Source organism: Dysidea avara, chromosome 4 (genome assembly GCF_963678975.1).
Source record: "Dysidea avara chromosome 4, odDysAvar1.4, whole genome shotgun sequence".
Taxonomy (NCBI): Eukaryota; Metazoa; Porifera; class Demospongiae; order Dictyoceratida; family Dysideidae; genus Dysidea; species Dysidea avara.
The window spans coordinates 7538379-7551676 of record NC_089275.1 but is presented as its reverse complement, the minus strand read 5'-3'; the positions used below and the strand labels follow the sequence as shown (position 1 = coordinate 7551676).

General features: G+C 36.4%; 1 protein-coding gene across 1 annotated transcript; it reads right to left on the bottom strand.

The window, feature by feature from the left end:
- Nucleotides 1-391: 391 nt before the first annotated feature.
- LOC136253176 (diacylglycerol lipase-beta-like) lies at nt 392-11874 on the bottom strand. The gene is made up of 11 exons (XM_066045800.1): nt 11592-11874; nt 11380-11504; nt 7612-7741; nt 6177-6260; nt 6032-6118; nt 4989-5063; nt 2595-2797; nt 2466-2538; nt 1730-1894; nt 1091-1224; nt 392-901 (listed from the first exon to the last, which is right to left on the bottom strand). Exons 1-11 carry the CDS (start codon nt 11703-11705, stop codon nt 484-486), a joined length of 1608 nt encoding a protein of 535 aa, XP_065901872.1. The 5' UTR covers nt 11706-11874; the 3' UTR covers nt 392-483.
- Between the last annotated feature and the right edge of the window lie 1424 nt (nt 11875-13298).

Genomic DNA, 13298 nt, shown 5'->3' with positions numbered 1-13298 from the left:
TTGATTTTAGATTAGTGTTTGTACATGTTAGTTTTTTGTACTGATCCAATATACTGGAAGTGCCTGTGCCTTTAACAGTTCCACAATGACAGATAAAATGCAGCAGTGATAACAGCAAATATCAATTATTGCAAGTAACAGCAGAAACAAACAAGCAGCAGCATCAGTACTACTGAATGGATGGATACATATGAATGGTTTATATACTGCAATCACTATAATGTATACATTCTACTGTTATATTACTTTTGAATGTATAAAGTGTTGTAACCACGCATGTCCCACTTGATCTACTTCCCTACGTTACTCATACAGGTATTAAATGAAGACATTAATAATTAATGTTGTTACAGTATTGTTATTGTAGCAAAAAAATTAACTTAATTTCAGCTTTGAATCAGCACTGGAAATAATTGAACTTTATCGATAAACACAGATATAAAAATTGCACACAAGTAGCTATAAAATTAAAGTGTGAAAAAATCACGCAGAGGTTTCAGTGCATTCATTTTCATGAACAGTGACAACAGTTTGCCCATTAGTCAGTATACCCTCAACCTGTTGCTGGTTGCAGCCAATCAATTCATCTTCAGTTCCATGAGACTTTAATGTATGTTCATGCTGAGAGTCTAGTTCAATATCTACCATTGGTAGTACTATTTCTTCTGGGAGTCCAGTTATGGTGTTTTTCTGTATTGTTGATGAATCTGTGTGAGCCAAGGGCCTCCTCTGCAGTTTATCATATCCAGTAACATGTTGATTGTAGAGGCGATCAATGGCACTAGTAACATAGTCTGGTAAGTGATCATCAAACATATTATCATCAACTATTATATGGCAAAAATCTTCATTTGGTTTCCACACAGCAGAAACTTTCTTCTCACCAAGAATATTCCAAAACCTATGTAAAATACTTCAATAAAAAGGCTATGCACAGAAGTAGTTGTCTAAACCATACAAAAAGAACTTCAAATAGTTAAATGCATTACTGTATCATAGATTGTATCATAGATTTTGCAGAGAAAGTTGTCAGTGTTTAACCCTTTCACAAACTTTCTCTCAAATATGGCATACACAGCAATCAACACACCTTCGGTGTACCCTCCCTTCAGTGTCTTTGATGTGCAGTACTCTACCAGGCACAAATGCTGGTGTTCGCTCAGCTGTGTACATCTTCTCCACAAATTGGTGAAAGTCAGTCTTTTTATGCCAAATCTTGAGATACTGTAATGGTACAGACACATCAGTATGGATAAGCTAAAGGCTCACCAAAAGATACTACAGTGGTCTCTCCATTATCCTAACTAAATGGGCCCTAGGTGTGTTTGGATAATGGAAACGTTCAGATAATTAAAGCCCATACATTTATATAATTAAATAGTCTAATGGAACATACAGTTTAGGCAAAATACTCTAATAGAACAGTCACTTCACAGTTCGGATAACAGAAAGTTCAGATAGTTGATGACTGGATAATGGAGGGATCACTGTATAATTATGCATTCTGTTTTAAGTGGACATTACAGTTATTGTACAGTCCCAACGATAAAACATGCATATAAGGCATAAGGCTTGATCAAAAATGTTTGTATTGACCTACTGTGTTATCTGTGTATAGGTCCATTGGCAATACTCCATTGATGCTGAATGTAATTATACTATTGTTAACACACCAAGCTAAGTTAAAGTGGTCTAAAACCAACCTTACACACATTTCACATGACCACACCTTTTTAGCCAACTGATTATGAGTGCTTGATACTTGTATATAGGTCTTCAGCAATCCTTGCTCAGCTGAATTATCATTTGGATCATAGTTGAACTCCTGATGATGATGATGATCCCAATACTTTTGGTAGCAACAGGAAAACAATGATGGACAAAGAACAGCATGCTATACAAGAATAAAAACACTAGATCAATAAGTGTACAAGATGTGCTTTAATTTGCAACAGTTATAATTTTCACTATGTACAATTACAGCTGCATCAGCAAAACCCTGAAGTTTCTAATAAATATACAATGTTGAAGGGTTTTGTCGAGACAGTATGTAAAAAAAAATTACACTAAAAATTTAAAAAAAATTAGAAATAAATTTAAAAAAAAAAACAGTTACATTCAATGTACATAATACTACATAAAAGCTACCATAATGTGATCGGGCCGAAAACAGGGCATGTGGGCACAAACTATACCCCATCACTCTACAGGTCATATCTCAGTACTGAAACAGAATATTTGCATTCTGTAACTTGCATCATACAGCCAATTAAATTCGAACGTAGTGCTAAAAGTTTTATTGCCATAGCATTTTGGTATAAAACGGTACGAGTCTAAGAAGTTTGAAAAAGTAGGCAAAAATCATGTGCCCACATGCCCTATTATCACAGGCCCAGTCACATATACGTACATACAATGAATGATAATGCAAGCATAATAACAAGTAATATTACATGGAACTTTACCTTGGGCAGTTTACAATGTCTGAAAAGATGTGTCATTTTCTTCTTGAGGTATAACAAACCACGAAAAGTTAGTCTGCAATGGTTGACATTGACACAATTTCCAGATAACACATGTACATCAACACTCACCTTGGAACAATGTCATTCCCATATACAACAGAGGTGATAAAAGATTTAGAATACTCTACTAGTGGCAGTGTAAATAATGATCCAGGTGGAGAGAAGGCATAACAATGAAGGTTTTTATACTGACTACGATACATCACTGCTAGAACAGCACCAACACCAGCTCCCAGTGAGTGGCCAGTAATGATCAGCTTGTAGTTTTGATACTGTAACGGTTTGAATGATGACATAGCACATGTGAATATATCACTGCAATTGTAAATACATTAATTTCGTATTGCATAGAGAGAACAAAGTACAAAATAAACTTTGCAAAATGTGACTGGGTCTGGAAAAATCGGTCTTACCATGCATGATAGTAGCTTTGATTTTTTACCATGAACACAAAGCTACATGAATATACCATCAAATTTCACTGTCAAAATCAGCCAGGGTTGAGTAGTCTGCTTTTGCTGGCTGCTCTTCCCAAAGCCCAGTGGTGAGCTGTACAAGTGGTCTGGGGCCTGAATGGAACCTGGGGATGGCTGTACGTGATTGTTTAGTTTAGTGAAGTTGAACAAAGGCCTGTGCTCTAAACTTCCTTTCATTTTAGCCAGTTTGGAAATCTGAATGGCCCACAATTTGGCCTGATTTAGCCCTACGTGCTCCTCTTTAATCTTGTAAACAACCTCTTGCCCTCCCTCCATCCCCTGCCCACCCACCACCTTTGAACTCACCCAAAAAGTCAACCTTGAGTTAAAAAACTATTTAAACAGCAGGAAACTTAGCTGTCATTGTACAAAGGATGCTGTGGAAGGTAAGGAATTGATGTAAAATGTGTGAAAATTTGGTACACTTAGCTTCAAGCATTGGCAAGCTACAACACAATAAATATTTAAAACCACTATTTTTGAAATGTTCAAATAGACAATAAGACCGGTTATCTCAGAGGCAGTCACATGTATGAATCCACAAAATTTGTATGATTAGTGGCATAAAAGGACTATATTTTTACAAATAACCTGCAGTTTGATAAATGTGACCGGATCTGCGAAAACCCGACACAATCACGCAAGCCTAAATTTCCAGTACTGTTGATTTCATTTTTGTTTGAACAGTTCCATCCGCGATACAAGTTCCGTGTTATGTATAAGGTGAAGCTCAAACCTTTCTTCAGCTTAGGTTTGCCACTGTATGGTCACAGTGATTTCTTATGAGTGGTTGTGATCAATCCGTAAGCTTGCTGGTGGCTAAAAAACTGCCACAGAATAGTTCACGGTGCGGACGGAATGTTCAAATGAAAATGAAGTCAACAGTATAAAGCATTGAATACAATGGGTATTATGGAAAAAATTCCGTAAATTTTTGAAGACCTCTTTCTTAGTGAAGGAAGGGAGTAACAATAAAACCCTGGATATCATCTTATTCGCCTGCTAAAGAGGAGTTGGAAAATCTTTGTTTCTTTGCAGTAGACCCAAGGATACGGAAGTTATGAGTGTTTGTTTACGTCATGTCGAAGCGATCGTACGCGATCGATTTTTCTTCACGGATCCCGCCTTTGTATGCAGTGAAGATGGGTGAGTAAAGGAAAAACCTACCCAGTAATTGATTCTTCTATTCATGGCGAACATGATGGTGGAAATTGTAGCTCCGTACCTCGATTCGTTGGTAAGTTACAACCGTTTTGTAGGCGCCTGTAATTTATTTTCCCTATACTTGCTGTACAAATCGATTTTTCTGTTGTTGCTACTATGTAGGGCTGTACCTCCTAAAGCTATTGGCATATGAGGCTGAAATTTTGCCAGAGGGTACACTTGGCTAGGTAGATTATAAATATTTACTAAACAGGAATTTGAAAAATGCACGATTGTGTCGGGTTTTCGCAGATCCGGTCACAAATTATAGCCATAATCATTTATAGCTGCATTTTGTATGGAGCCATATAGCAAAACCTTGACACATGCACAATAAGTATATTGAGATATTCTAATAGAACAGCCACACAAAAAGGTGCACAACAGTATTAAACATTTGAAAAATTCAAGCTGGCAATATCCACACTCAACATCCAGAGCTATAACCACTGTACTACTACTACTGGCCAGCTATCTACGTACTTCCTATAGCATCTTATACTTGTCTGTTTGCTTTATGTAACATTATTATGACTAGTGAACCCGTGCATACAACATCAAAGGAAAAAATTGTGTCAGAGTTAATGTTTTTGTCTGAATGTGCAGCGCAACCATCAATTACTGACTTGAAAGTGAAGTGGCTGTTATATACACTTTGCTTTCAGCTACGTATGTTCAATTACAGTAGTGCTCAAATACAACTTCACAATTGCACATACAGCAATTATAGCTACATGATCAAATATCCCTCCAAATATCATATCTATACAAATACTCATGGTACCTTATTAGATGTAAAAACCTTCTCCAGCCTTTCATCAACTTTTTTCTTGACCTTTTTTGCAGCCCCATACATGCCCTAATGTGGTAATAATGACCAATACACAAATCTCTCAACAGTCAACACAAATGAAGCAATTCAAACAACAACTACTAACATCTTAGTAATCAACTTAACAAGCTCTAAAGTAGTGTTACTAATTTTAAAAAGACAGTGGTTAAAGTTTCCAGTCAGCATTGTCTGTTTACAAACAAGTTGATGTTGCATAATTATCTTCAAGCCACAAGTTACGTACACAAATGTATTCTCAACTGCTTTATTGTTTGTCTATTACTTTTTCTTATGCAAGTTCTGTAGTCATGAAGTTTCAAGGCAGTTCCCCTCAGCAACAGCAAGATAAACTGCTAGAGACACACAAAGGTGCTTGGATTGAGAACATGATCCCTGATGTACATGGAAAGGAGAGCCTCAAACTACCAGCCCATAATTACAGAATAAGGGGAAACTAAGCAAGTGAGCGAGGTGTTAAGTGTTGATTATAGCTGCCACAAGATGTGGAAAATACATGTTATGTAATACTTACTAGTAGCTTATGAGATCTGCTACTTTGTTTTTCAGTTACTAAGTAGTTTATAGGCAAGCATACATTAAGCAGTATCAGTGACAGGCCGCACACCCTAAACATTAAGAAATTTAATGTTCAACACAGTAGCCTTCATCCATAAAATGAAAATTTCTTTTCTGCATCTTCAAGTTTGTATGCTCACATGAGTGTATGCATGCACAGACATGCAAATAGACATTTACCCCAAACCAAATTAGGAAAGCAGGTACTCACCCACAGATAGTTTTTGGCCGACTGTGGACACACACCTCATTCAATAATAAGCATCTTTTAAAAGGACTAAATAAATGTACAGTGTATGACTAGGTGCAAAATATGTATGCTGTGAGATAAGGCAATTAAGGTGGTTAAACCAAACAGCAATAGCATTATTGTTTATGTGAAAATATCACATGTGTACATATATATATGTACAACTTACAGTGTGAACTTTCATTGTAAGATGTTTGTAATTATCATCATCCACTGGTATATCCTCCATGGATAGGTGCATATCAGTCAAAGCATCCTGCAAGACCAACATCTGGTAAATATAATCAGCATATCATCACAAAACATATACTTACACTTAGTGACATTGATCCACGTATTGACAACACCACTGCTTCATGAGAATGATCAAAACAGAGTGAAAATGGAGGCAAACATACCTAAAAAAACAGCAAACGATTATTATTAATGATCAACCCCTATTGCAACATGGGAAACCATGATGTTTAAGTACAGGTTGAATGCAGACAAAATCCTGGATCCCAGGTTGTGTGGCTCCTCAGGCACTTGCCTAGACCACAAGCTGTCTGTGGACAAGTCACTACCTGGTCTGGGATACTTTCTATGTTCAACAGTTTTAGTAACATGTTTCTGACTCCCTGCTACAAAGGCCAGTCCGTAGTGGGATAGTGACTATAAAATAATTTTGTTGTGACAAGGTAATCTGTGGTACACATGTTCTGCTAACTCAGCTCTTAATATCTTAATATACTGTATACCACTTTCAGGCCTCATTTCAAAGAGAAGTACAAGTGCTAAAATGCCATATAACAGTGCTCACGAATACATTAACGAGAAACGGAGGTAGTGTATCAAAAATATTTTGGCTGGAGACTCCATATATAACCTGCAGGGCCATTTTTCTTGCCAGTGATGTGCTTGTGTTACAAATACTATTGTGAAAAAAAAGTTGCTCAAAATCATGGCTATACGTGACCTGCTGAGCAAAACTGACTATTTTTTTAAAATGTGTGTGTGCGACATAAATGTTTTATACACGCTTCAGTACAAAATGCAACCAAACTCAAATAAAGAAAACGTATACTTCATTGGATTCGCCAGTTCATGGAGAGTAAGAAACTCTTTGTTTTGTGTCTGTGTAGCAAAAGGCATGTGTGTTACGGGCACTTATTTATGATACAGTAGAAATAAAGTTTACTGTCGTCATTCCAGTGTTCTTTGTGCAGAGAGAAGAATATAGAAAACACTAAATCTTGATGGATTTTTGAACAGATTGAGCTGAGTGCTGTTTTCGTAGTTATTCAGTTGTGTGTCATGATTGATTAATTAATTAAACACCTATAATTTATTTGCCATATTGTTGCTATACAAATCAACTTTCTTGCTATTTCAACTGCTAGTGTAATAACTCCAAGACGATAGATCATAAAAGATACACTTTGGCAGTCCACTCCTTTGTTACTATAGATTAATGAAATTTGAGAAATGTGCAAAATGACTGCTTTTTGCTTAGCCAGTTACATACAAGGATGAGTAGCTAACTTGCTGTGGACTTGAGTTCTGGCTGCATTCATGTACGTGAAAGCTAACTCATAGCTTTTGACCTTCACAAGCTATATTGGGTTTTAAAAAATAAAATCGTGTATCTCACAATCTAAGGTTTCCCAAATTACAGGTAGGTCACAAATAATTACCACATGACATCACAGTTTCATTACATTCAGACTGTTTCATTATAACATGTCAACACAAGCAATCTGCTTTACATACCCTATTCTCATAACTGACATAGATGACATCATCATCTTTCAAATGAGCATGTAACTCAAGTGCTGTTGTGTTGGCAAGACAACAATTATCGTACGCAAAATCTTGGGAACGGCTATTTATTGCTCTACACCTGAAGAAAAACAAAAATATTACATACTGTCGTAACTCTAAGACAGGGGAGGAACAACTAAACCAGTATAACTTGCACACAGTAGTATATGCACACATGAAACCATAGGTACCAAGCAAAAGGCAAAGAGTACCAAACATACAGTACAATAGAAAGCAAGTACAAGGGTAACTAATTACCAAACCAAAGGAGACACATGAATATAGTTAACTAAATACAAAACCATATAAATGAAATTAGTGGAGTCTTGTACATACAAAGTATGATATTTCAGCCAGCCTTAATGGCACTAAAATAAGCTATTACTTATCCAATTGACTCAATTACCAGAAATATGTTTCAAGTATCAGATGCCAGAAAATCTGAGCAGTTGGATGAGCGAAGTAGTATCACGAGTGCTCACAAAGGGGTGGAGGGTGGGGGGTGGGCAAGGGTTAGACCTCAAAATGGAGGCAGACCACGACTGGAATCCAGAGACGAGATTACAGGGTTGTGCTGGCTCCTTAGTGGCTGATATGTAGCAAAATCCACAGAAAAGCGTCTGGTCAACATTATCAGGCTATCCACCACAAAGTAAATTCAAATGGATCAATTCAACCTCCATGGGTAATTTAACCTACAATTTTTTTTGTTAAAATGACCATCTAAAAGTGGTTATAACTAGGGTAGGCTTTTGGACTAAATCGGTCAAAATAACTAGGGTAGGTCAATATAACTGTTCACTTAGGATGTTGAAATAACATATTTGGGTAATTTCAGTGTGTAGTCTAAGTCTACTATGGCACAGATTAGATGACCAGCTACATGGTTAAATTTACAGTACACTAGTCGTTATAACATTTGTGTTACATCCCACAATCAAAAGTGAACATGGAGGACATAGGTTTTATATACAATTTGAAACTTCTATAAGATCAGGTATGTTTAAAGTATTAAGATGCAGTATGTAACAATTATTGCGAATATGTGTCACAGACAGATTAATGTATGTTATTACTAATGATGACTGACTTGTTAATTAATGTAAATAAATAAATAAATATTTTGTGACGAGAGTTAATTTTACCACAGATGGTTAAAATAACCATGATGGCAAGGTTATTTCAAACACTTGGCTAGAGGTTGAAGAGACTTTAGGGCATCTGGGTAATATGACTATATCTTACAAAGTTAAAATAACGAAGTATATCCTTGGGTCATTACTACCAAAAAATCGGTCATTTGAATTGCAGGTAAAACAACCCAAAAATTTGGGTCATTTGTACCCATTTGAATTTACAGTGCAGTAAACCACTGATTCTTGCCAAGCCAGGTAGTCCTTCACAAGGCCTAAAACCACCATTCAAGCTCTACATACCACCCAGAAAAGACATCTGTTGAAACCAGCCTTGAGTAGTTTGAGTGGTACTGAGTGTCAAAACTACTAATACGATAGTGTAGCTATCCACTGGAGGTGTTAGTTTGATTTTTGCCTGATATGTGATTTGGATTGCTTTTGTAAAATCTGGTCACATATGAGCATTTTTACAAAAAAAAACACCCATCACAACTCGTACAATATGCACGCTGGCATACTTAAATTTTGCATGGATGTTGGTTAGGTACTCATAATTTCGTGGGATTTTAATCAAATTTTTAATGACTTTATAGGAGTAGCATTTTGGTGCGTGGTTAGTCTGGTAATTCAAACACACAAGCATACATATGTGAGTTCCAATAATTGAGTTATAGTTTCGGTAACTGGTTATTTCAACTCCACACCTTTTCAGCTGTTATTGGTCAGGGGGCTTTAAACTTGGGGCACAAGAAGACGTTATCAAGTGGAATACCTTGACCAAACTCATGCCAGAAGAACTTTTAAAGGCGAAGGTACATTCTGTGGTACTGATAATTGATTGCTTATGCTACTTCTCAGCAGCTATGGTAAATGGAAATTTTGTGATGACTTTTACTTGTTCAGCAATTACATATCAATTACAAATGTAACAAACCACTACTTATTAACATTGAATAAACACCATCCATTCAGAGTTTCTTTCAAAAATAATGAGTGGCAGGCTTCCACCCAGTGAAAGATCTCAAGAATATAGAAGGTGAATTCCCTTTGAATTTACTAAAATCAATCGAAAAGACATGCCTTGATTCACATCTATCCATAAAAGAGTGATGCCAAACTTGTTAATTGAAGTGTATGTTAGCATAGGAAAAGACACAAACTGGGAGAACAGTAGCAGGAAAGGACAAGTAGAATTCCAGGGTTTTGGGAACATACTAGTGAACAATAGCCAATTGTAAGATTATACACCGAAATACAGTTTTGGCTCCTTCCACCAAATTGATTGAAATACTCTAATAGAGCAGTCACTGAACCAAGTTTAACCAACAATAGATTCTCTCTGACATATAACATAGTTCATCGCCCTGCGAGGGATTCAATCAAATGCTTCAATCAAATGCTTTGGTATGCGTGATAGCCTACACTGCTGGAGCCTGAATTCATTTCACTTGACATTCATAAGTAATCACAACCACTGGATAACACTTTCACATGGTACATAGCACACCTATGTGCCCCTCAACAATCGGTTGTATATTTTTGATCAGATAACGCATAAATTAAGAGGAATTAAGGTGGAGTCCTTATTCTCCAAAGCTTTTTCTGCCAATGTTTTTCTATAGTGGATTTTTGCCAAACATTTTATTGCCAAAGTTTTTTTACTATACAGTACTGTGTTCCTGCTCTAATAGCCTTTTTTTGCATGCTATAAGAAAATTATTGTCATGTGATCACTCATTCTTCATCCTTGTTTTGCCTACACCTTAAAAGGAAACTCTATTTACTTCAAGAGAACTTTGCGGTTTGAATATATTCATCTATAATATATCACCAAGTTGTCACAATAGGCTGAAGGCAGTGGAATGTTGTGGTTAGACTGTGACAACATAATTGGTCTATGATGTGGCTTCTGGAGTGTGATGCTACCTTCAATGACTAGTGCATTACCATTGATATTGGCAGTGCTTATGCCAGTGCAGCTGGCGTATAACAATTTCGTGTGAATAGGTAAGTGTTGCAATGCTAATTTGTGAGTTCATCAAGTTTAAGCCGTCTCAACTTTGTTGCTATGTTAGATGAATGCTAGTCAAGTATCATTCGGCACTGTATACAGGTAGACCACTAAGACCAGCGATGTAGCCTAGACTAACAGTGTAGCACTCACAAGCTATCCAAGAGCTGTCTATAGCGACAGATAAATTTCCAACAGTTTAGTCTCTCTAGTACGCTGGTTCCTCTATACAATAACTACCATCAAAGTTTGGGAACAGTATACCAGTCGAACAGCACCTTCACTATTGCTCCAGGCATATTATTTCATGATAAGACCACTATTTTCTGTTTAACCATCCTTAGCTAGGCTTGAATGGCTGCTAGTGGCAAGAACGTTGGTGAACTATCATAAGCACTAGAATTATCACCTGTGGCTTCATTAGCTACAACACTAAAAATGATGTGATTCAATTTACATGAACAGCCATTAAACAAGTTCTGTAAGTTGAAGACAGATTGTTAAAATGCTATTAATTACCATCACACTTAAGGGTTATGTCAGTGAAGTGCAATAAAATGGTGTACTCACTTTAGATGTGCACACAGACAAGCTGATCCAACTAATGGTTCGAGGTACAAGTATATAGGCCATCCATATATGCCCAGCGCAAACTTCAGGTAGTGGTTAATATCGTTCATCATCAAATGTGTCTCCTAAATAGAACACAAGAGCATGAAAATCACTAGAATGTCTTGACTGTACAATTGCACCAACATCATACGTAGGCTCCAAGTACTTACTGGTAATAAGAAATCAACTTCCTTCTCGGTTGTTTGTTTGTCATAATTTGGTGGGTAGAACTTGGTGTGATTTTCATCCATTAGTTCATAGGTGAACTGTGTATAACAATTCATTTATCAAGGTTAGATTAATAACTAGGTCTAGTATTGGAATAGTATCACCATAATTATTTGCATGAAAATTTGCATTGGGCAATTGACTAACATGTAGAATGTGCAAGTATGGATAAAATAAACACAATAGCCAAAACAGACTGTTTATATAGTCCATTAATATGTATACACTTCTCTGAAAGTAAAATCAATGTTATATATTTCATAGTGTATTTTCACCATCATAATACTATCATCTAACATACAAATAGTACCTACCATTTGAGCATTGAAAAATCACTAATGCCCAGTAGTGTTGTGAACTGGTATGGAAAAACCAGTTATTAACTGGTATTGTCTAGGTCAAGCCAATTATTGGCTAAGAAGCCTTTTAACTGGTTTTGCCTGCCCACTTGGTAAACCATAAATTACCCCTGCTGACAAGTGTTAACATCACAACATAACCTCAAAGCATGTGTAAATATGTGCTTGTAATAGCTGTTATTGTAAGGCAGGATGTTGATGGTCACTTTGGTACCACCCTAAGGCTTCCAAAAGGCATGTTTAATGTCTGCTAATTTACAATCAGACAATAACCAGTCAATATCCAATTATTCACCTTCCAATAACTGGTTTTAGTAAACTCTGCAGGTTCACAGCACTAATGCTCAGCACTACTAGAGATTATCTAAATATGTATATTTGTTAGGACACAGTGATTCACTAATGTATTTTGTACACTATGATAATGGACTAGCTAAAGCAAACATCATACACATAAGAACTACTGGACATCTCTCTGACTAAACATCAATGTGTTTTACTAATATTTATACAACCATACGTAAATAATGTGCACAGTAGAGAAAACTGACCACATATCTTTTTATGCAACTACAGTGAACTGTAGAAACTTTTGTATTTCACATGTATACCCCATATCACAATACTACAACATGTGTTTTCCTTGTAGCAGATGCTGATAAGAGTACCAAGAGCTTGCACAAAACTTTGCACCAAGTCAAGGTAGCTATCACCCAAAATCTGAACTATGGCACAGTGAATCTTGTGTTATCAAGAGAGACAACACTCATTAGAAATGTTCAATATAATTATTGCCGAATTGATCAACTAAACTTCTCTATCATGAACATAATAGCATTCATGATTATATTGCTAATTGACATCAGAAGGTTGTATTTGAATTACAACCCTATGATGTACAATTTGGTAACGTCCATCTATAGTTTAGTAGTATAAAACGAAAGAGGCTTAAAACACACAACACACTAGAAAACAGATGGGTGCTAACAGAATTTTCTGTAATATCTCCGCACATGTCCCTACAACTTTAGACCTTCACTACTTCCCATTATCAAATTCCTTTATGTATGCTTATAAATGAAATGAGTGATTGAACTTGTACTGGCTTCAGTGACTGGTCACCTGCTGGGGGCTATTAGCTTGGGAGAGCACAGCAAATCAATGATTTAAAAATGAGATTTGCACTGCTTAGGGTCTTTCTGCTAGCAGGTCTCTAGCCATTTTAAGGACCTGTTAGCAGGGCCTTATTATCTCTCAAAGATCAATGCATACCATTATTTAAGCTGTGTT

Excerpts from the sequence above, each read along its gene's own strand:
- LOC136253176 (XM_066045800.1), bottom strand. The coding sequence starts at position 11,705 with ATGAATTGTTATACACAGTTCACCTATGAACTAATGGATGAAAATCAC. Across the intron at positions 11,505-11,591 it reads AAGTTGATTTCTTATTACCA|GAGACACATTTGATGATGAA; the intron begins GTAAGTACTTGG and ends TGTTCTATTTAG. Across the intron at positions 1,895-2,465 it reads GACATTGTAAACTGCCCAAG|CATGCTGTTCTTTGTCCATC; the intron begins GTAAAGTTCCAT and ends ATTCTTGTATAG.